Genomic DNA, 24979 nt, shown 5'->3' with positions numbered 1-24979 from the left:
TATATAAGCACTAAAAGTTACCACAAAACTTATTACACATTGCCGCACAAGTTCTCAAGGCCACAACACACTGACCATGAAATCAAACACACAGCCTCCACATGTTTCTGCGTTAATTAACTGAGTTATGAGAATTAATTAAGAATGACACAGTATAACCTTAGAGTCAGGCAAATAGGCAAAGCATATAGACTAATAATAAGAGTAACACTCCAGCACAAGGACAAAGAAAAACTGACATGTTGTTCATTAGCGAGAACGAAAAGAGGAAATGATGAGGGGGAAAAAAGCCTTCTTCTTTAACTCTAAAGAAATTATAATTGAACGTGTTGACGTTATCCCTTGTTGAATAGGAGCTTTGTTGTAATTTAAAATTATAATGATTGTAAGATTAACATCAGCAGCAGCAGAAACAACAACAAAAACAGTAAAAGTGATAATTATTTCTTCTTTATTTGGTTGAGATAGAGACTTTACAGAAGGAGGCGGTGGCTGTAGCTGATAAGCTCCGTACGCCACAGCTCTCCAGCTTACACAACAGCTGTGTGTTACTTGAGAGAGCCATTATTGTCCAGCAAACTGATCAGCGCTGCCTGCCCCAGTCCCCCAAAAAGCCCCCGTTCCTCTGTGGAATACCACTGTTGAAACTCTACTTCAACAAGTAAACAGGTAGTTTAACTGTAGTTTTTAAATGTGGATTTTACTAAAACAAAATGGCAGCGTTTTATTCCCTGTCAGCTTCACGTTGTTGCGTTACGCCAGCCAAGTACAGCACCTCAAAGTTTATTTTGGGCTGAAAGTCGGCCTCACTGTTCAGCGGGCGATGAGCATGAGTTATGAGTAATCTTATTAAAAAATAAATGAATTCATTTTCTGGTTACTTCCACCAAAAAGTAATGTGTAACCTTGATAATTAACCTTTTAGTTACTGTTAAAATGTCTATTTTGAAATGCTGCCATTGCTAATGTGGCTATAGCTTTTATTTCAGTGCTGTTGTTACAGTATCAAATAATATAAACACTGTTGATCAACTTGACAGTTAATACATATTGTCACATCACAGCCCTGGACTCTACTAAGTAATGTAGGCTGTACAGATACAAACACAAAGGATATTTGTTCAACACCTTTTTATTTACACCTCCACAGGCATTAATGTCAATCACAACCAACAGATATTATTTTTTTTATCACATCACAATCTATTGCCCGCATACCTTAACATCTGTTAAAACACAGATGTAAGCCTGGCCTTCCCTTGTTAGCTGAAACACAGTGTAATATTACATAGAAATAAATAATTGTTCTCAAGATTATGAAAATAATAATTAAAAACAAGCCAGAGAAATTATTCAGTATCAAAGTGGACAAATTAAATTGGTCACAGCACCAAATAATGACCTAACTGCTGTTGTGTATACAGCCTACCATAAAAAATATAAATCAAAATAAAGGGGTATCTTTCCTTATCGTAGTTTGACAGCTGTCTGCAGCTGGATGCCGCTGTCTGTTTGCACCTATCCATTCAACCAGGACACGCGACCGCTCCCCGGTCACAGCCGCTGCCCAGGGCCTTGAAGCTACCAATTAGAACAGCTGGGCCGAAGGATGCACACTTAATTAATTTCGTCTGTTTTCTTTTTGTTGTCCTGAAAGCCCCTCTGTCCTCCGTCACAAATCTCCCTCCAGAGCAGCTTCTCAGGTTTACTCTTGTCCATTGGTACCTGAACCGAGCAGGGGGAAGGGGTTGAATGTCTTTCTGGTGAATGCTGTTGCGATGGTTTTGCTGGCTGCCGCTGCCCCTGTTACTGCTGCTCTGCACCTCTCAGACCTCCGCTCATTAGGCTACTACAAGATGATGAGCACCTATCGAATGGTTTGCGACTCCTACACCCCCAAGTAGTAGACAGTTTTCCACCCAATCACAACTTTAAACCGGCCTAATTCAATAAAAACACCACTTGCATAAGAAGTAGTGAAGTAACAAGCCTTTGGACAACGGTAATTTAGTCACTTTATTTCTTTTTAAAAATCATTAAGAGTTCTATTTACTGCCAAAAGTAACAGAGTTAGCGTCCCAACACTGGTGCTAACACTGTGTGCCACCTTAAATTATAGTGAGGCTTTAATATAGGGTGAGATTAACTGATAGCAATAGAAATGAGCTGCTCACACAATGTGACCACAATAAATGGCTGTTGCTAGCAAAATAACAATAAATGATATACATCTATTAAATATTTCTATATGAAGGTGAATACAGTTTTAATCAAAGATGTTTTGCTTTTCTCCTAAAGGGTTTCATCTGTTGGAAGTCCTCCAAGTTAAATGCTAAAATCCATTGTTTATTCACACCCTCCAGAACGACACATAGAAACATTTTCTGATCCGATCTGACATCACAATTGCCAAGAAAACATTTATGATGAACCTGCCTTGATCGTTGTTGTGACAACTTTACAGGGTTTGGTTAGAATTAGGCACAAAAGTAACTGCCCCCGTCCACAGCAGTACATTGCTTTGCTTCCGTTTCTCCTGTTGCTCCCCAAACTGGAGCCATGCCGACCGCCATCTACTGTAGGTAATACACTGACAATGGATAAGTGCCTCATACAAGCAACTTCAAAAGATTTTAATTATCCTGTTAATGTTAGGGAGACCTTGTTGTCATGGTTACAAGAATATCCACTTAGGGAACCATTGTGGTCATGGTTAAAAGAAACCAGTGTTGACTGTTTGAAATGGGAAGCAAACGGCGGTCCTCCATGTGAAAGTTTGAAGTTAAATTCCCCCTTTGCAGATTTAACACTCTATAATTACTTCACGCTACTTTCTCCTTTGCTCCAGATGGACAAGAGTCATTTTATCATTACTATGGCTGCTAGAAGGCTTTGTCCCTTGAACATGAACATAGATCATTTTTTCAGCACTTGCTATGGGGAACTATTGTGGGGGGAAAAGTACTTTTAGATATTTATTTCGGCAATACAACCACCCACAGGACACAACAGAAGACAGGGAGTCCCTGTTCTCTGCACACCTCAATCACCTTTTATTTCCAAATCTGGTACATGAACACCACGGGGGAAGCACCACGTTGGCACAATAACTCTACACACTCTCTCCAACATAAATGGTGATAAACACGCAGCTCTGTATCCACATGAACACACACACAAACACACTCTCTCGTACGCACAATAATAAAAGAAATAATAATTCAGATGGAAAACATCTTTACTTATACTCATGACACTCACAAACATTCAGGCAGCAGTTGTCTCTGGTGCCTCTTATTTATCATCTTTTGTTATTTTCAAGTGTCTCAGCTTCCCACAACACCTTACACTTCCTCCGCTGTCTGCTGGGCTAACATTTATGTTACATTAAGGCCCCTTTGAGTGTGCGTCAGTGAACACACACACATGTGCCTCTGCATATCCGTGTGTCTGCTTTTGTATTTGACAGGACAATTTTAATGGAAAAGATTGATTCACATCTTTTTATTGGAGTGTGGCGAATCTGACGCAGGCACAGAATGAATGAGTGTTGTCAGTGTGATGCAATACACAAACCACTTGAACCAAACATACTCATAAAGGCGTGTCTGTGCTCTTTGTGCATACTGCATACTGCATACGGAATCTCCATATTCTTTACAGAAGCAATCGAGATGCTGTATCTGTAAAATGTTTTGTACGTATCACTATGAGTAATGTGTGTTAATTATAGCAGTGAGTCTCTTTGATGCAGAGGAGGACCAGTTCACTCTTATGAAGGCTGAATCCAAATGTCCGGACTTCATCGCACTTGTGGACTTTTGCGGCCTCCCAGGAAGTCTGCGCTGAAGACTGTCCAAATCCACAGTTCATCCGGTCCACAAGGGGTCTCAAACGGATTTTGTGCGGACTTCCACAGAGTCTGGTTGTGGTGCAGACTTCACCAGACTTCACTGATTTAATTACACACAATTCATGGCAATACGGACATGACCTTGTATTTTTTTCCCCCAATTGCCGACTTCAGAAAACAAAACCAACTTATTATAAATGTGTAAAACAATTACTGTAGTAAAATCTCACTTGCCTCATGTACTGTAGGCCAGTAAATAATATTCAACCACATTATGATACAGAAATAAGTAGTATAGGCTACAGAGGTCATAAAAATGCTTTTAATTATTTTTACCTACCCGATAAAAGCTGTGCAGTGAAATGCCAAATATGTAAGAAAAATGGCTGACAAACAACAAATAAGGTCTTCCAATGTGAATAATACCAAATATATTTAGTCGCAGTCTAGTCCTTGTTTACGAACATTTCTGTATTTAATATGTGTAGCCTATACAGTATGTGGTAGCCTTGTGGAGATGTATGAATACCATTTCGTTCACTCATAAAAAAGCCCTAACATGCTATTTATGTCGTGTTATCTGCAGGGACAAATTAACATAATATGGCAGCTGCAATCACAGTGTATGTGACTGTAGTCGTTGTTAAAAGCCCGTCTGTCAGTGGCTCACAGTATCTGCCATCGCAGACTAAACGTGATGACAGTGAATACATCAGAGTATGTATGGCTGCAGTTTTCGAGGGCTCAGTCTGCAAGTTCGGAGCATGGACGTGAAAACAAGGGAGTAGAATCGCTGCTATTCACATACAGGTGCTTCAGGTGCACTCTCTCCCTGCCTCCTTTCTATCTCTTGCCCTCCCCGTTATCGCTCTTCCTCCTCCTCCATCCTCTCTATATGTGTCACTTTTTGACCAATAGGCTTGCACATCAGAGGAGAGTCATCCCCTCACTCAACTCATTAGTGTAACAGAAAACAGGTGTGTAAGCTACAGCCGACATGACCCTGATGAAGACCTGTGTGTTGCAACATGTTGGTCTTTTTAATCTACATTGCCATGTAAAAAAGGCATTTTAATTTTTGCACAAACCCTACAGTGTGTCTTGGATTGTTCTTGAAGGAGACTTGCATTTTATATTCTTCACAGTCCAGAGGATGGACTTTTGGATGAAGCCTAAGAAGGTTTTATTTATGTTCTTAAAGCTACACTTGTCAAGATTTATATTTTCTTAAACAACAGGAACATAATCAAACTGCAAAGGAGAAAGATTTAGTATTTATCTTAACTGAAAGTGTTAGAGAGCGTCAGATCCAAATAATTCTGAGACTTTAAAGTTAAGAATTAATCAAAAGAGAGTTGGATTTATCAGTGTTAGATAATTACCCTTTTTTTGTCTTCCTTTGCAGTGTGAAGTTTAGTGTTAAATTATTCCCAGAATAGCCAGATGTGTGCAGGTTACTGGTTTTGCCTCCCATTATTTGGGAACAACATTGCCAGATGTATAGTAATCATCGTATTTGCACAATGATTTTGCCCTCTGTACGATGTATGATCAGTAATGCCAAAAGCTGCTATAATGCACAATAATTTGACCATTTTGTGACGCTTTTAATTGGTAGTTGCCTTTAGTCTGCACCGTCTTATTTTAATTCCCATGTTTAGGGTCGATCCCACGTCTGTTTTCCTCCTCACTCAACGTTTTTCCAGCCAATTATGCTTTGTGTAGGCTACAGTGAACGTGACTTGCAAGCACGGCTGGTATGCTGTGTTCAAGTCAAGCTTAGCTCATGGCCTTTACTGTTTTCTTGCAGAATTCGAACAGGCTTCCAGTTGTGCTGTCTTGTAATTTGATTTTGTATTAGTAGGTTATTACAAAAATTGTCAGCATGAAGGACTCATGGACTCATACCCCCTTTCCACATATCATCGCTACGCCAGCTTGCTTTAAAAAACGATGTGGGTAGATTTGTAGGTGTGTCAGCAAGTTGCTCAAGTACATTTTTCAAACTTATACATATGATAATTTTCCTCAAAATCCGATAGTTTCAAGCCTCTGATGTTGAGTTTAACATTTCCCATCTGGCATGCTGTTGCAGCGTATTAATGTTTACATGTGATGTTTTATTTTATGTATTCATCACACTTCTGATAAATCTTATATCTGAACTTGTGATGCCCTTTGGAGCTACAAGCATGTAAAATTTCCATGTATAGCTGTAACAGATTTTCTTCAGAAGTCTACCCCCCGTGGGCATCAGCTGCTGTAAATCTTCAAACGTCTACAGTATTGCCAGTCGTGGGAAACGGCCCCAGTCGCTGGTCTGTTCTTCAGCAAATGTGTTTCCCACAAATCTCAGTAAGGTGGCTGTTGGTAGAGACGCTTTAGGCAAGGCATCAGTAAAACTCCTCCACCTCAAGAGAAGTCCCTGAATGCATCACACGCGACACACTCTTCCCCTACAGTGCAGAATATGAAAAGGGGAAAAGCAGAAGGAGAGAGGAACCCAGGAAAAGCTGGCGAACATGAACATGCTGTTTGCAGTTTACAGCTATCACGCCATATGATTTATTGATATTGAAGTTAAAGTCTTTCAGTTAACCTGCTGCTCGCCTTCGAGACCACCAGTGCACGCAACAGCCTTAAAATGTGGGCTAGATTAATTTTGTGTACGCAAAACATCATCATCACTCCAGGTGAGGGGCGGCAGCTGCCCCGAGTGACACTGATCTGATTTCTAGTGCTTTATATTGACATTACTTTACACTGGGGTACAATGATGTGTTGAACTGTGAGCAGCTGTGATTAGAAACTGTAATTTGGGTTCATGTGTGTCTCCATACATTAGAAATGCCACAGTAAAGGTTACCTTGACGACATGTTTAGAGTTTGCAGTTTGCCCAAAGCTAAACACATACTGAATGAACTAAGAAATAATGCAGTTTGTTGACAAAGAGGTCTAAGCAGTTCACATCGGGTCGCATTTTCTCTTGTTATTTCTCTTACAGTATTTCAAAACTGATTCACCCATAAGAAATTATTAACATGTCTGTAACTACTGTCTGTGTAAGCCCAGTGTGGCAGAGATTTATGTCTCCATACAACAGGTCTACCTGCTTGAAGTTGTGTCTTTACTCAATGGTGTACTTGTGAACAAACAGTTTTCCCGTTTGCCCCACTGGTGTTATTGTGCTCAAAAACTTCCTCATACTGCTGTCAGTTTTTTTTAAAAAATTTCTCTCCGTACTGCAAGAAAAAATGCCAGACGGCCATCTCCTGCATACACCTGTCGTCTTCCTCCGAACAGCAAGCAGGGCTTGTGTTTCATCCTCAGACTAGGCACTTTAAATTCTGTTTTCTCTTTGCTTTTTTGAGATGCAGTTGAAACTGATAAGGAATCTGCTATGTCTTGGAATAGTGGAGGCTATTTAAACATATTAGAATTGTCACAAAAGGTTGAATAATGGTGCCAAAGCCCATCCGCAACCCACTTTGAGGTCATTGTGCATGCTTTGCTTTACTTTGGAGAAGGTCCATTTTGGGTGCGACTCAGCATAATTTTGCATGTTTAAACTAGTAAAGGAAATACAAACTAACTCAGCTTTGGTTTGATTTGGCACAACCAAAAGTGCTAATGGAATATATACATATATATATATATATATATATATATATATATATGTATATATATATATTTTTTTTTAAATATATATATTTTTTAATTGATTTAATTTAATTTTGATTTATTCTCAGTATCTGTCCGAAAATTCCAGTATCAGTCAGGCTACTCTCAGAATTTTGGCAATATGAAACTCTTTCTGCACCTGGGTGTGGGCCAATGGATTGTACCTGAACCAGGTAATCTGAGATAGTTTCACAGTCAAAACTTTCTGTACAGCACCAACACAATCAGTTTTCCCACAGGAAGAAAATTCACACCCTTGTGTCAGTATCAACCCACTGCTGGTAACGTTTTTGGATTTGCAAGAAGTGGAAATAAGAAAGTATCTTACAGCCGTGTGAGCAGAAAAAAACATTCAAGATTTCCTTGTCACAAAGCGTTTTTTTCTGGGGTTAACTTCTCTGCAACATGTGCAGATGGTTGTGCAGTTGTTGTAGTCAGCGGTCACTGAACATTGTTCTTCTTCGGTGCATCAAAACAGGAAAATGATCTCTTTTCTTAGTAAACCATCGCACATTGCTCAGTGGGGTCAGAGGGTGGGTGGACAATCAAACTAAGTCAGCATTTCCAGTAGTTGCATCACAATAAAACCTCTCCAGTGGGAAGCTTTAAATGTGAAGCACCAGCAGCAGCAAGAAGTGTTTGATTTGCATAAGGAATATTGTGGAGCCGGGGGTCCTGCTAGCCTGGTAGAGCAGGTACGTCATGTATCAAGTTTAAGTCCTTACTGCAGTGTCCTGGGTTCAATTCTAGACTGAGCCCTTTGCTGCATGTCATCCTCTCTCTCTACCCTGACTTTTCTGCCTCTCTCCAAACTGTCACTGTCTATAGCAGAAAATACCACGGAAAAAAAAATTCGTACAAAAATAAATGAATAAAATAAAACAGGAAATCACACAGAAGCCTATGGTTTGGTGGACTGACCTGTACAAAGTCAATCAGACATACATAATGCACATAATGGGGCAGCTGTGGCTCAGGAGGTAGAATAGGTCATCCACTAATCAGACAATTAGTGGTTCGATCCCTGGTCCTGTAGTCCCAGTCAATTTTGATTCCGAAGTCATCATATATTGTGGCTTTGTCAGTGATTTTGGTGTCAGAGGGCAACACCAAAAGCCACCGTTTGTGGCATTGTGATACGCTGCCAGACGGTGTCAGTTTGTAATGTGGACGGACGGAACCTTTCGTGGCGCTTGACACATTGCCAGTCAGCCAGACAGTACCTGTCGTGGCAGTATAATACGGGGACAGCGAGCATCAGTTTGTAATGCGTCTGTTGCAATACGATATGCTGGTGGATGGTGCCAGGTTGAAACACTGCAGGTAAAGATATAATATAAGGAGCTGAAAAGTCCCTATAGGGCAGGAGGGAACGGTGGTGGATGGGTCCAACAAACCCCGGACTTTCGCCCTGGAGACTAGCGTTTGCTTCCTGTATGAATGTAGAGCCATACCATTATCGTTTTCTTTTTTTCTAAACCTGAACACCTGCTTTTGTAGACATGTCGGCATTGGTTGCGGTGTCCCAGATCGTTAACAGCAGATTCAGAAGGATGCTCATCACATAATCTGTTCACAGGAAAGGCCACAGACAAAGCGGTGATATGTGACAACTTGGGATGAGCACGCATTGCCAGTCTGTAAGTCAAAGTAGCCTTAGGCAAGATACTGAACCCCAGGGCTGTTCCATCAGTGTGTGAATGTTTGGGAAAGAACTGAGAAGCAGGTGGCACCTTGTGTGGTAGCCTCGGCCACCAGTGTGTGAATGTGTGTGTGAATGGGTGAATGTGACTCGTAGTGTAAAAGCACTTCAAATGGTCGGAAGACTAGAAAGGCGCCATACAAGTGCAAGTCCATTAAGATAAGGTATGATAAAATAAGACAATCCTTTATTTAACCCACAGCGGGGACATTTTCAGTATAATACAGCAGCAGAGGGATAAGTGCAAACAGGAAGTATCAGTAGAAAAAATACAAAGCAATTCATAAATAAACTGTACAAAAACAAAGGGCAATATGATAACAATAATTTCTGATTGCTTAAACATGCTAGAGTGAGTTCAGTTGGTCAGAGCTCCCTGTAAAGATGCCCTCTGGCTGTCTCTTTGATGGGTTTTTCTTCTGATCTTAACATTTCCTCAACCTTAACCAAATTATTTAGTATTATTACTACATAAGTGATGCTTTTTTACATGTTTAAACAAAACAGCCCTGTCAACTAGTCCAATGTGACATGATAAAAGTGGGGTGGTATTATTTTAAGATACATAGACTGCATTCGGTATTATCTGCCTTTCAAAGTTTCTATGTGCTCCCTCGATGTGGTTTCACAATACAGTGCAATGCAATGCAACCACTATGCAACACAACAGAAAGCCTGGCTCTACTGCTTTCTCTTTCAACATATCGCTGAACTCTCTCCATCACGAAACCTGAACCTAATCTTAACAAACTATCTCAGAGTGACAACATGACACAATAAATGTATTGCATCTTAATCTACTTTGATTTAAGCCTTTCACAGTGTGGCATCCCTAGAGATTAAAAAGATACACATACACACCTTTGAATACATACGCTTTCAACTAAATGCAGTGCTACTGTGTCAACGTGGCCCATCACACACCCTCGCACTATTTCCAGCTCTCGCAACATCTCTGCAATTGAGAGAGGAAGAGACGGAAAGAAAGAGTGGGGGAAGAAAGGAGATAGGAACGAGGCTGTGCTCAAAGCTTCTGTGGGCCCCGAGGCAACACACTAGCTAGCTTCTCTCTCCTAAAACAGCAGAAACACTGCTCCTATCTCCTATGCATTAATTAATCATCGAACCGAGCACTAAGCCTCCCTCTATAATCTCTCTGACTGATTGGGGAGTTGGATTTCTGTTTGACCATGTTATTTACTTTGGATATCAACTGTCAAGAAATGTGGGGATACAACAGTAATTACTATGCAACAGAGTTTCCAAACTGCAGGATGAACTGTGAGTTACACTGAATACAAAACTCAAGGTTTGCTAAACAGGAACTTCGTGTTTACTCCCAAAATATTGTGATTCTTATCCACAGCTACCGACAGTGTTGAGCTGATAGCGGTTCAGTGTCATCCTCAAGGACACGCTGATGTTGATTGATACATGAATCTGTGTATTCACACTTGTAACAAAAAGGTTGGTTTCTCTCTGCGTGTATTATCTCGTCTGATTCCTTTGCTTGAAGCTAATCCAGGAAATGAAAAAGTCTGCAATCTTTATTATGACAATACCTGCTATTTTCTCAGTTTAGACTGTCTCATCGTGTGTTCCCTGTCTTTCAATCTTGACGCTGTTGTCTGTGATGCCAGCAGATGACTGTATGTAGAGTGTGTCCTGTGTCGAGGACAACACAGGAAGCAGTCACACAGCATCCCATTTGTCCATTTGTAATGATTTATTGCTGGCGTTGTCATCAAGCCTGTGGGCTGTTATTGAGCAGCCTGAGATAGGGACACACACACACACACACACACACACACACACAAACAAAACATAAACACATTTTTGTTTGAGGTAATTTGGCCCTCTAGTTATTCTCAGACTGCCTTGTTGTCAAAGATATAATTCAAACTGACACCAAAGAGGACTTAAAGGTTCAGTGTGTAGGATTTAGGGGGATATGTTGGCAGAAATGGAATATAGTATAATAAGTATGTGTTCTTTTGTGTATAATGACCTGAAAATAAGCATTGTTGTGTTTTGGCTACCTTAGAATAGGGCATTTATACATAGAGAGAGCGGGTCCTTGTCCATGGAGATCACTGTGTTGCACTACCATGTTTCTACAGTAGCCCAGAATTGACAAACAAAACACTGGCTCTAGATGACGCCATTCTCGTTTTCGCGTCAGCCCCTGTGATTAGTAGCCACTATGCAATGGGCAACACTGGTTTAAATCACCTGGCCTGTTTGTTTTGGAGAGGAAGAGACCTCTGTGGATAATTTGGCTTAGGTCTGGGCGATATGGACATAAATTTATGTCTCGTTATTTACAGGCTGAACAAAGAATACTGACGGAATCTTAACCAGGAGACGTTTCAGCTTGTTGTAATCAGTAATTCTCACAGCTAGAAGCCGCTAATCCTACACACTGTTCCCTTAACTATTCCCTTAAAGAATTTATCCCACCTCTTAGTGAACTGAAGGTGTACAACACATATTTGTAGACTTGTGAAGATCTTCACTGATACATTGACATTCCCTTATCTTAAAGGTAAAGTCTTGTGATATTTTATATTTCTCTTATTACCATAAAATCCCATTACAAAACCTCATGATCCCACTTACAGTTATTGTTTGTGTATTCAAAGCCTGATATGATTCATTCCTCTATGACACAGTTTGTGGACAACAATGGAGCTCTATTAAAAACAAATCAATGAGCCACTCTTTTTTCACACTGGGTGTCATGTTTCTTCATTAAGCTGAATTTGAACACTATTGTTGATTTTCACTTTCCCTGCTGCTGTAAATACTCACTAGCATCTGAATCCTTATCTGAAAACAGAGCCAACAGATGCACTGTATTGTTACAAGACATACAGTATCTGAATACGTTAGGCTCCTGACTCTGTGGGAGTTTTCTGATGTGGTCGTCTGTGGAAAATTACTGCCTACCCCTGGACTAATGCTTTTATACCTCTGCGCCCGTGACTGCCAGAGCCATAGGCGTTATGTTTTGGAGTTGTCTTTCCATTCTGAGATATTCAATATCTCAGGAACACCTTGATGGAATTTATTTAAATTTTAACACCCACTTGGACTCAAGAATGGACTGATTAGATTTTAGTGGGCAAAAGTCTCTGTGAACTCAGAAAACACGTTTTTGGCCCCAACTCGGGAACAGAAGGGGAGACATTTAGTCAGATACAGCGTTGGTGACACTAATCTTGGGTGCCCAACTTTTAACTGTGCTGATTGTATAAATGTTCTGTGCTACCAGGTTGAAGATGTGTGTGAAGCATCCATGTTTGCCCAAAAAATACACTTAATGCCTTTTATTAAAATCCTTTAAAGACTCCCCTACATATATATTACATGAGTCTGGACGGACATGGATGTAAACTGTAACTTGATTGGTTGGCGGTGGCATAAAACCACAACGGTAATTGTAGTTTATATAACAAAGCATCAAATTACTATGTGTAATGCAAAAAGGGCTGCTCGTAGTAATGAACCCAAAGATAATATTCACTCAACTCCGCAGTTCCTCTCAGCTCTATGGTCCGTTTTAGCATCTTTCAGCTCATTGTTTTGGGGTTTTCTGACCTGCAACTTTACTGTTTTGATTTATTTTCACTGTTGTTTTAATATGCATCAGGCAGCTGTTTCAGTGAAAAGGCTCTAATATATATATAATAAATACAGCGCACATACTAGGGGTGGATATCCTTTAAAAATGTTTTGATACCAGTACTAATGCCAGTTCAATCAGGAGAGCCAGAAGATTTAACAGAAGTCTTTGGTGCTTGGACACCAGAGGGAGATATTTTGTGAGGGGCAAGGGGCATCTGAGCGGCAGCAGGATAAATCCCCCCATGGAGTCTGGACACTGGTGGTGGTGGCTGATGACTCTGAGGCTGCTGACTGCAGAGGCAGATGAGGCTGATGAATCTGTGAAGGCTACGTGGTGATGGGGAGGTGGAGGCCATGCACGACTGCAGCAAGAAAGAACTACAGCAGAGAAAGAACCATATTTAAAATGAGGAGCAGTAAGATGATAGGCTGACAGAGAAGGTGTGTCGCTGTGCTGTTGGTTGATTGTGAATCAGCTGATGACTCAGTTGACAGACCCAGACAATGACACCTAGAGATAGTGAGTGAGTGAATGGTAGGGTGAGGAAGAAACTTAGAGCCTATCCATGAAAAGTGTCATCTGTCTGACTGAACTTTTGCTAAAGCTTCATTACCTATAAAGTGGTACCAGTAGTGCTAGATTTGATCTTTTTCTTCTCCATCATGTGATAGGAAGCATTCAGTTACATAAAATGCCACCAGACACCACAGGTGTAGCATAAACATACTTCTGAATGTTTTAGTGGCATCGCGGCACACTGATCTCCGTCAAATACACCACATCACAAAGTGCAGCTGCTGCGGTAGTTGGCCAGTCACACATCGCATTAAATCTGCGAGCAAAAACCATACAAATAATGATTTTTTTCTAGATCTGAATTCTGACAGGATAGACAGCAGGTATCCTTTGACTGGGGATGTTTCAGTACTACTTGATACTAGGTTATTTTAGTCGATACATTTATGATACCAAGTACTAATACCCAGCTTCGCACACTACCAACCCAGCACCAAATGCCATAAAGAAAAAGTTGGTGATCAGCTGATAAACATAGTGGAGCTTTTAGCAGCTAAAGACGCCAACACAGAGCGAAAAGAGAACAAAAAATGGACTTACATTTACAATATTACCAAAACATTACTTCAAATAACGATTAATGTTGCTAAAGGTCTGAGGATTTGCAAATAGGCAGCCATTTGCTAACAAATTAACAATATTAATTTAAGGTGATAATGTGCCAGTGTTGTGTTTACAGCTTGTTGCTCTGGCCCAAAGTGGCCAAAAAATCAATTAATGCTTGTTTAATTCAAATTATTCTTCACAAAGATAGAGGAGCACACACACCCTACCTATTTCCTCTCTCCTGTCTTCACACACACACTCAAAATCCCTGGCATCTCCTAATCTAACGCAGCAGAGCTCGGCCCATAAATAGCACTTAAATTGATATCATGATGTTTCCACTAGAGATAAAATAGCTTCAGTCAGCCTGCTATACTGGCAAACCTTTAGCCTGGCCTCCCTACAGCTTAGCAGGGCGAGAGTTGTTCTTGGCAGCACCCGCCATGCGACGACGTTTCCATTACAGCACAGGCAGTGCGCTATTTGTCTCACCCTCTGTGTGTGTAATGGAAGCAGCAGTGATGGGTGAGTGTACTGTGAGCTGTGTGTGTGTGTGTGTTTGTTTGTGTGTGTTTGTGTATGAGTGTGTGAATGGGAGGTCTGCCGTCTGGTTTGAAGCATTTTGATGCTTCTCTTCAAAAGTGCCAGGGTCATCCTTTGATGGATGGCCTTATTTAGACGTATCTGAGGTCTGGAATAGCTCTGATTTGAGTCAGAAACCTCTCTCCATTCATGCTTTGCGTGTGTGTGTGTTGTATTTATGTGTGCATTCACACCTGTTATGGACTGAGAGCTGGTTCTGCAGGGGCCACATAAAAACAGTCCCTCTCTGATTCAATTACCACAGTAAGCAGAGCTGGAGGGGCAACAGGAGGCCAGGGGACAGCACGGTCTGCTTCACACAGGCTTCCTGACACGGGGTTGAACAAAGAGGCCTATCAATTCTGAAATGTGCACTTACAAGCTTGATTTCACCTTTCTGTCTTTTTCCCCTTAAAGTCTCAAAGCTTTTTTCCCCACATGCCTCCTGCAACCGGCATCTCGGTGACACCTAATCCCTCATGTGTCAGAACTCATCTGTGCCAAAATTCAGTTTCCAGGAAATGGCCCTACAGTTCTTTTTAGTCGATAACATGACATTTCTGATGGTGACACGCTAATGGTGCAGGCCGTGAGCATTTCCTTGGACTCCTTATTTGCTGTTAACCTTTTATGTTTTGCAGAATTGTGATGATTGTGTTTGACTGCATTCAGATTTAGAAATCTTAAAGTGTTCCTCTAGCTTCACTCGTGCTTTCATCTAAATATCACTCCAATTACATTTTTGCAATGTTCCCCTTCATTTATAGTCGCGAGCAGTGACACTTAAGACTGTTTCTCTTTCTGACTCTTGCACTCGCTCCCACTCATCATCTCTGATGTGTGGCAAATTGTGATGTGCAGGAATAATGATATTTGAGTGCCGGCTTCTGGTGTGTAATTGAAACACAGGGGCGCTTTCACACCGCCCTCCCTTCTTCCTCCTCCCCTCTAGTGCCAGCTGTGCCACTGATACAGGAGCAGTGGTTCTCTCAGACGTCTCTCATGCTGTCGGCAGGTGGCAAGCAGATAAATGCTGTTATTTGTTGCTGGTTTACTCCAACAAACCGCAGCAGCACTAACCTGTGTCTGTGTTTTTCACCTTGTTGTGCATGTGTCACAGCATATAGACTGTGTGCTCTCTGTGACTGACAGCCTTGTAATTTTAAGATATATTGTCCTGTATTAGGACATAGTATTTTGGGGTTATGAGAATACATGGTTCAGCTCAGATGTCACCCAATTCTGCATATTCTTGCTTATACTTCACCCCCTAAATGACTATTTGTGTATCGATTACTCACCTTGTGTTACGTGAAATTTCTTCTCGCACACCTCCAGTGAATTAAGAATCCAAAAAAGGAGAAAATTTGTAATAAATTGAAGTCATGGGTTCTGCATTTAACAACATTTAAACTATATCAAAACATTAGGGGTGTAACAATACACATATTTGTATTTGTAGCCGTTTGGTATGAGGCTTTTGGGTCAGTACGCATTACAAACTGAATGATTCTTTGAACCAATCCTATTACATTTGGAAAATAAGGTATACAGCTTCAACTGAGTGAAATATAATGTTCTCAGTGCCACTGCGCCCAATAAGGTAACCCACACAACGTAACCTAAACATTCTACTCCAGGGAGACATGTTGGTAGTCATGCTATCACTAAGCTAGCTCATTGCAAGATGGTTGATAACGCCATTACCTGACCAGTAATAGAAGATCCTCCGATGACCTACAGGTCTGGCATTTGGAGCCAATTTGGTTTTACTTGAATTATAAGCACAATGGTAAGAGAGTGGTGGAGAAAGAAACAACGATGTGTATATCTGCTACATGACAGTGGGTTACATCAGTTGGAATACTTCAAACATGTCAACTCATTTATGCAGACATCATCCTAATGCAGCTAGATGAAAACAAGGAGCAACACAAACACTAGAAGCTAACGTCATCCCCACAGCATTTAGGCACAATAACTGATTCAAACAGAGCAAAAGAAATCTTTGCAGGGATTGGTAACGTTTCATTTACAGTCACAGATATGAGACCATAGTCTGCAGTGGAAAACCCAGGCTTTAAATTTGGCTGTGGTGTTTTAAAGGGTTAGTTCGGATTCACCAAAGTCTCACAATAACAACTACTGATAGAGGCATAGGTAGACCTGCAACTCCTGTGTTCTGAGAGGTAAAATTACTGTTTTTGTGAATGGAGTCTGGCTTTGAAGTGAGCATAGACATGCTTTTCTTTTAGTTCAGTTCTCTGACATAAAGTGTTATCTGCTTGGATAGTTGAATGTGGCCTCCTATAACTTCAGTTCATCCAAAAAAATCTCAGTTTTTGGATTCTCCATTCACTGGAGGCATTGGAGAAAAACAATGTCAAACGGTCAGGGGGGTGAGGTATTCCTCGAAGTTATTCACTCTCATACAGCACATAGTGTATACAGTTTAACATGATATCAGTGGCAGATTTAGGGCTCAGACTTCTTATCATCAATGGATTTATGATTTCAGAGAGAGGTAGACAAAAGCAGCTTCTCATTTCTAGTCAGCCACAGCAGATTTTGCCGTCTGCAACTGTTACTTGCAGATTTTATCAGCGGTAATTAACCAACATTAGCTCCGTGGGAGGTTTGAAAATGTGACTAGTGACGAGAATGACTAGTTTAAAACAATACCCCTGCAAATGGTCTTCATGCAGGAATTTTTGGCTGTTGTTTGTGAACAGTATTTCTAGTCAAAGTGAAAGTCAGCCCCAGCTTTGTCCCCTTAGCATTTCACCTCGCTATATTAGCATTTTTTCGGCCCTTTGTTCCCATTTGTTTTTAGCTTCCTTTTGAATAAGTGCTGTTTACGGTCTGGCATCTGGTTGCTACCTTTTTATAAAGTCCTGACCTCACACGTGTGCTGTGCCCAGGAAACTCCAAAGTAAGATGAAAATAAGAAAGTCTAGGCAGAGGACAGACACACACTTCTTCTGGGTCATGAGGATGATTAAAAGGGACTGCTTTTGTCTGAGTGAATACATTGTTTTTTAAGAAAATCCTGCATAGTTCTATTTAAATATGTACATGAAAGACTGAGGCTAAAGCAATATGTACCAGACAAATAGTCCGAGTCCTCACCAGTTATGAGCCATGTAGATGTGAGAACAATGAAACCACATTTTTATTGCATTGCAGTGTAGAGCTAGTTAGACCCAATGATTGTGATATGGAAAAATGTCAGATCAGACTGTTACTTAATTCTTACATAACCTTGTTTGGCTGCTTAGCTCATATATTTAAACGAGCGAGGCAGAGGTTAGAGTTATGCTTTATAATTCATATCTTCAAGCAGTATGTTTCAGTTTTAATGAGAAACGAGAAAGGGGCTTTGATGTGGAATAACGGATGTGTTTGGGAAACTTAATGCTCATGCAGAGATCTCAGGTAGTGTGTTAGGCTGCGTCTGCTTAAGTGTAAGAGCAGGACAGAGCTGCTAATGTTATGCTGGCCCCAAGCTAGAGGACATTTGGGTCCGACTTGCCCCTCCCGACAATTGCAGGGTTGTTCCCGATTCAAGGCTGGTCTGAACAGATTTCTGACAAAATGATCCTGTAGAGTGAGGAGTTACAGATATAATCTTAATGTTACTGACTGAATCAGAGTCTTCCTGATTTCTAATAACTTGAAATCCTGTTGCACTGAGCAGAAGCCTGCAATAGCCAGTGAGAGCGAGCTGACCAGGAAGTGTCACCAGCACATTTGAGACTAACAATAAAACTTTATTTCCAGCTCACCTCCATCTTGTGCTGCACATGTAAGCCATGCTGATTCTGAATGCCACCTTTTTCCTCTCTTTTTTTGTTTTTTGTTTTTCGCTGCAAAAAATTTAGCACACACAAGTGCAATCAGCTGACAGCAACAGGCCACCTCCATGATTAATTTTTTTTTTTTTTTTTGTTCTGAAATGACATTTGATCACACAACAGCGAGTGAAACGCCAAGTCTGAGTCCTGACTGAATTGTCTGGTGTGTGTGTTCTTACAATTAAAATAGGTCAAAAAGAAGTTTAATCTGTCATCATGTCTGTGGTCGTCGACATTTTTAAAATCAAATGAGATTTAAAAATCCTTTAGTAAGCACCAGGTATTGCCTAAACTCTGATAAGGTGCCATCCAGAAGTGGCTTCCGCACCCTGAATGTTCTAGTTGTAACCTGTAACTCCACAAAATAATGTTGTGAGTTAACTATATGCTAACACTTGCCCTCGGAAGTAAAGCTAAGTTAGGTTACAACTGTAGGTAGTTAGCCAGATTTGCTAATGTTTGCAGCTTATGTTAGTCCCTTGCTTGTTTAAAAATTAGCAAGTCAATGCATACACTAAAGCATGATCAGCAAGGCATGATGAATTTCAAGCATATTTGTTGCTTTCATAACTCGCTCAAAATGGAGTTGTGCCCCTTGGGAACAGCAATGCCTTGGCCTTCTCATAGTAGCATCCACAAGGCTCTTGTAAATGTGTATTCTGACCAAAGACTACCGGTATATAAAGATGGACAACATGTCTCCACTTCCTCTCACTGTACAAAAATGAAGCCAACATATCCCTGATATGGCTGCTCCCATCTTGCACTGCTGCCATCATTTTGAGCCAGAGTCTGTGCAGTATCTTTGTGCTATTAAGTTTCCGCCATCAGCCCCATTGAGAGCAGTGCCATTGATTGCGGACATACCAATTGGCACAAACAGCTGTCAATCATGACGTCAAACCCTTGAACAAACATCAGGTTGATAACAACTACATAAAATGACAGAAACCATCTTTGCAAAAAAATTATTTGACATACACTTTGATCTTTTACTTTTGACTTTACCGGCCCATCTGCTAACATGGAGGGGGCGGGGTTTATGACCTTCACTGCAGCCAGCAGCAACCAGGTGGCGATTGAGATATTTTGGCTTCACTTTTTGAGAGCTGTCTTATCGTCCATTTTTATATACGGTCTGTGTTCTGCATGATGATACAGTTGCCCAAATTAAGGACGGTGCAGACTAAAGAGACGATTAAGGTCCTGTGCAAAACACTGTTAAATAGGACATGAATGCTTCAAGATGTTTTTTATTTGATTTAAAAAGAAATGTGAAAACCATGCATCGTCACTGGATTGCAATAGAAGGTTTAAATTTGACATCTTCAGATGAAGTTTTCAGTTTTGGATGCCCACATTCTGGATAGTGGGAGGCTGTGACCAAATATAATCTGCAGTATTTAGCTGTTCTGGTAGAGAATGTTTCTGTTTGCTGAGCTAACTCATGTGTGTGTGTGTGTGTCTGTGTGTGTGTGTGTGTTGGCAGGGTGCGGCTAGAGGCCTTCTCCGACAACAGCGGGAAGCTGCAGCTCTCTCTGCAGGAGATCATAGAATGGCTGACAGCCAAGGACGAGGAGCTGTCGGAGCAGCTGCCCATAGGAGGCGACGTGGGGGCCGTCCAGCACCAGAGGGAGTTCCACCAGGTATTGTAGACCGTGATACCTTTTTAGTGCAAATAATTTCACATCCTGTACAAATACTGATAGAGTCTTTAGTCTGCACAAGAGGAAATTAATCTCCACAGTATGTCTGTTGGAAAATCAGACATGTACTCACTACTCAGATAAATTGAGTCCATAGAGACATAAAAACAGACAGTGTGGCAGAGGGGGCAGGACTCGTGCTACAGTACAGAGTGCCCTTTACAGTCCTATTTCTGCTTCTATATGGGAGCAGTGTGAGAAATAGATTGGGGGTGTGCCCAGGGTCATGTGCTGTGATCTATGCAATGTGATGGCTCTGTCATTGAGATGTGAGAGGCTGGAGGTGAGGAGGCCAGTGATCTTAGAAAGCAGTGTGTGTTGCGGGTGGTAAGTGGATGGATTTGTTGTTGCTGTAGATATTTAACATAGTAAAGAAACACAAGGATTAGTGGGGTATTATTGGTTGTCTGCTTTTTCAGGGGAGTTTGCAGATAACAGAGTCTTTGCTGGCATCTTTTGTAGATATAACAGATATTGATCAAAGCTGAGGTTATTGTCCAGCCTGAGTCAATAGTAAACAAGATTATTTTCTCCAGGTTCAGCTGTCATTGTTACCATTGATGGAGGCGGGGTTTTGTGCACTGCAGTGTTTGTGTTGAGAGTGCAAAGGACCAGTGCTAACATGTAGTGCAAATACAAATACAGTGGTTTATTAAATGCTCAAATAAACATGATTTTAAAGACACCACTGAGTAAAACATAGATTTAACAAGCTCTAATCCTGTGCTTCTGTGTAAGTTTTGTCTTGTTATATGTTAAATATATGTTTAAAAAATCATTTTTGAGTATTTCATTTTAAAGCTGTAGTGTGGAGCTTCTATCTCCCCCCTCTGGCAATGAAAGTAATTACGCAAACGCAATTGACGTGTGCGTATGAGGTACGCCTGCGGGTGAACTTGCTGCATCTCCCCTGCCCTCAGGAGTGCTCCTTTCAATTTCCCCTGTGCCAGTATTCTAACTTTATTACTTTGTTTGAACACTTTTTTTTTTAACTGGAGCATCCACTCCAGAAACTGTTCTTAGATGCTTGTTAGGATTTTCAGCCTTAGATTCTGCCATACTCTTAGTTGCTGCTCCATCGCTATGGCCTTACCCCTCTTCCTGCCCCTTTTAGCTCTGTTTTTTTTTTCATAACACATCACTTCCGGAGCATCAGTGCGGGGCAGTCGCCACAGACAACCAACATCACAACTCTGGTGTACTGCAAAATACAGAGAGCTTTCTTTTGCAGCGATGGACTTAATCAGCATTGTATGAACTTGTTTGACAAGGGCTTGAATGTAAAAAAGATGTTCATTTCTATATGAAAGTCCTGCACTAGCTTTAAAATCTATCTTTTCCAATGCTGTAAAACATAGAAACAGTTTTAGTTTTCTCCAGGGTCTCTTGGGTGAGCATTTCAAGTCACATGACCCGAGATAAAGCCACTGTAGCTGCAGTTTCGCTGTTACTTTAAGGAAGTTAGGAATAGATTTGCACTCAGTTGACTTTACTGAACTAGGGCTGCAACTAACAGTTATTTTCAGAGATTAATCTGTTGATTAATTTCATGATTAAACAATTATTTGGTCTATAAAACATCAGAAAATGGTAGAACATGGTGTCATGAAATGTGTTGTTTGTCAGACCAACAGATTTTCCATTTACCTCAATGTAAGGCCGGAAAAACTAGAAATTCTCACATTTGACCATAAAATCTTTGACATTTCTGCTTGAAATTTGACTTGAACAGCCAATCAATCCTTGAAAAAGTTCTTGTAATCGTGATCGTCTAATCGGTTAATTGACTAATTGTTGCAACCAGGTGGCAACTTCTGGGTCTGAAAAAAGGGAAGCCAATGTGGAAATGCTTTAAATCTGCTTTCTTTCTTTTCTTTCTTGGCCAGCAGGGGGCGACTCCACTGATTGCAAAGAGAAGTCTATGAGAAAATAAACCTACTTTTCATTTAATTTATTACCTCATTAAACATTATACTGATGAGTTTATGGTCTCAGTCGCTACTTTCACTTTGTAAATCATTTAGGGTATGCTTTAGAGCTTGGCTACCTTGTGATTGACAAGTTGCTACCATGGTGGTATTCTTGTGCTCTCATTCATATCTACCTGTCACACTTCAACAACTGGTCTTCTGCAAGAAGGTTCCCAACAAACAAGATGGCGACAGCCAAAATGTCAAACTCAAGGTTTCAAAACAGAAGTCAGGGGGCGACTCTAGTGATTGCAAAGAGAAGTCAGATTGTATAGAAGTCTACGAGAAAATGACCCTACTTCTCACTTGATTTATTACCTTGGTAAACATTTTACTGATGAGTTTATGGTCTCAGTCGCTAGTTTCAAGTCTTCTTCAATACAGCATGATGTTCATTTTGTAAATGATGGTCCCATTTCGAGTAAAATAGCCGATAAAGTAGGGTATGCTTTGGGGCATGGCTACCTTGTGATTGACAGGTGACTACCAAGATGGCGAAAAACGAAATGTCACACTCGAGGCTTCAAAACAGGAGTCTAAAAACCAATGGGTGACGTCATAGTGGCTACGTCCCCTTCTTCTATACAGTCTATGATTGCAACTCCAGACTGAGCAATAAGGCAGTAGACAGTTTTTATTTGACAAGACATTTATCTGAGCTCAAAGATTGTGTGTTTCAGAGTCAAGCATTTGGCCACCCTGTGAAATATATATATATTTAGTTATTAAACCAGGCAAACTGGCTCCATTCATATTCACAGCACAGTGGCCTGGAGGATTGGTTGTAGCAGGACAAAGGGCAACACACTCAGACACACAATTTGCACAGTTCAGCCATGATTTAATAAAACTCAGCAACTCTTTGTTAAGTAAATCAAGGTGTTGATCAACACTGAACTACATAAGGATTAGCTGCTCCACCTCAGTTTTCATCTCTTTCTGATGGCGATCAGCCAACAGTGAAGGCTACAAACAAGCATTTTATCGCATATTTTATCTCAGTTATGATAAGCTGATAGGATTGGCAGCCTTTTTAACATTTTATTTTTTACAATATAAAAGTTCAAGGCTTGAGGAAACATCAGTAAGAGTTGCTGACAGTGGAGTGAGCCACCTCCTCCTCCTCCTGTCAGATAATTCCTCCATGGTTCAGTGATTTGAACTGGCTTGTAAATCCCTTCAAGGGCTTGTGTGGATAGAAGGGCACACAAGCTCACAAACTCAGAGACTGAGACCTTATTGATCATGGCACAAATCAGTGCTTGTTTATCTTTCCAATAAATATTTTCATCCTCATATTTGAGGGCAGGAGAACCAATACTTGGCTTAAAACCCTGGCTCATACTTTGACGTCTCTAGGACACGGTCAGGCGACACAAGTTTTCCATCTCAGGAAGACGGACCAAAAAATAATTGCAACATACGTCAGACTTGTAGGGAAATTAAGAATGATACAGGAACTGATCAAACAGGACATCAAGAGTTTCTGTCGATGTATGGAATAAGATTATATAAATTATGAAATATAGTTCCTTGCACGTTATTCAAATTAGGCAGTTTCCTATGTCAGTGTGACAGACTTGTAAGTGCTATGCAGTGTGCAGAGATCAGTGTTCTGAGCGTACGTATGTGCAGGATGTTTATACATGGCTCATATCTCATTATCCTTGTCTCCTCCAGTCTCTTCCCCATCTTCATCGCTCACTACTGTGAAATGAGGTGCTTTTGCCTCGTGGGGATGCTTCTTTTCTCTTGAAAGTCTCTGCACACCCACACAAGTGTATTCCATTATTTTTTGGCTGATTAAACCTCTTTTTAGGTTGAAGTTGGTTTGGGAATGTGATGGGATTTTGCAAAGGACACCAAACTTAAGGTGTGAATTCTTTCTTCTCTCTTCAGGTGCAACAAACTAACATCAGGTGAGATGTTGGTCAAGCAAGTGTTAAATGCCCACACAGTCCGGAGGACAGTGGCAGAGGAAGTACAGTATTCAGATCCTCTACTGAAGTAGAAGTAGTTATGCTGCACTGTAAAATACTCTGTTACAAGTAAAAGGTAAAAGTCCTGCACTGAAAACGTCACTGAAGTAAAAGTATCAAAGTACCATCGGTATGATGTACTTAAAATATTGCAAGTAAAAGTAGTAAATGCAGAAAAATGTCCCCTGTTACTGTTCAGTTAATCTGTCGTGGCGACCAACCAATCAGAGCCAAGGAGTCTTTGACCAGAACCAAGAGACATGATCACATCACTCCATTTTTAGTTTCTTTACACTGGCTCCCAGTGTGTTTTAGAATAGATTTTAAGATTTAACTGATTACTTTTACGGCTCCTTATGGTCTCTCTCCCAGCTATATCTCCAACCTCCTAGTTTCATACATGCCAGGACGCACTTTGAGGTCCTCGGGCAGAGGTCTTTTGTATGTTCCAGAGGTCGGGCTCCGAGGCTCTGGAACAATCTGCCCAGGACATCAGGTTGGCCGTGTCAGTGATCTCAGTTTTTAATTAATTTAAACTGTCTTTTATTTCCCAAGTTTTTATATACTAAATTGTTTCATTAGTTCTTTTAAAAGTTGGTGTTTTCATGTCTCGTCTGTTGTAGTTATTGACATGTAAAGCACTTTGTGACTCTGTTTTGAAAATCGCTTTATAAATAAAGACTAGTCCATACCCATTGAGTGCACAGTTGCCCACGTACAGTTTCACATGGTGTGTGTTTGGGATACAGGTCATAGGAAATTGCAGATTAGTCAATAGTCAACTGAACAGAGTTTTTGTGAATTTGATAGTATGATTGCAGCCACAGCGATCGGTCGCATTTTAGCCATTTTTAAGCATTTTTCTGTTGTTATAGCGCCACCCAGTTGCCAATTAGAGTTA

At 40.7% G+C, this 24979-nt stretch overlaps 1 protein-coding gene across 1 annotated transcript in view; it reads left to right on the top strand.

The window, feature by feature from the left end:
- The window catches only part of drp2 (dystrophin related protein 2), a 189710-nt gene that overhangs the window by 72067 nt on the left and 92664 nt on the right, over positions 1-24979 (top strand). The window contains exon 3 of the mRNA XM_050042719.1: positions 19913-20069. Coding sequence (XP_049898676.1) covers positions 19913-20069 — 157 coding nt within the window. The remainder of the gene's footprint in view (positions 1-19912; positions 20070-24979) is intronic.

This window comes from Epinephelus moara, chromosome 4 (assembly GCF_006386435.1).
Source record: "Epinephelus moara isolate mb chromosome 4, YSFRI_EMoa_1.0, whole genome shotgun sequence".
Classification (NCBI taxonomy): Eukaryota; Metazoa; Chordata; class Actinopteri; order Perciformes; family Serranidae; genus Epinephelus; species Epinephelus moara.
This window is presented reverse-complemented; position numbering and strand designations above follow the sequence as displayed.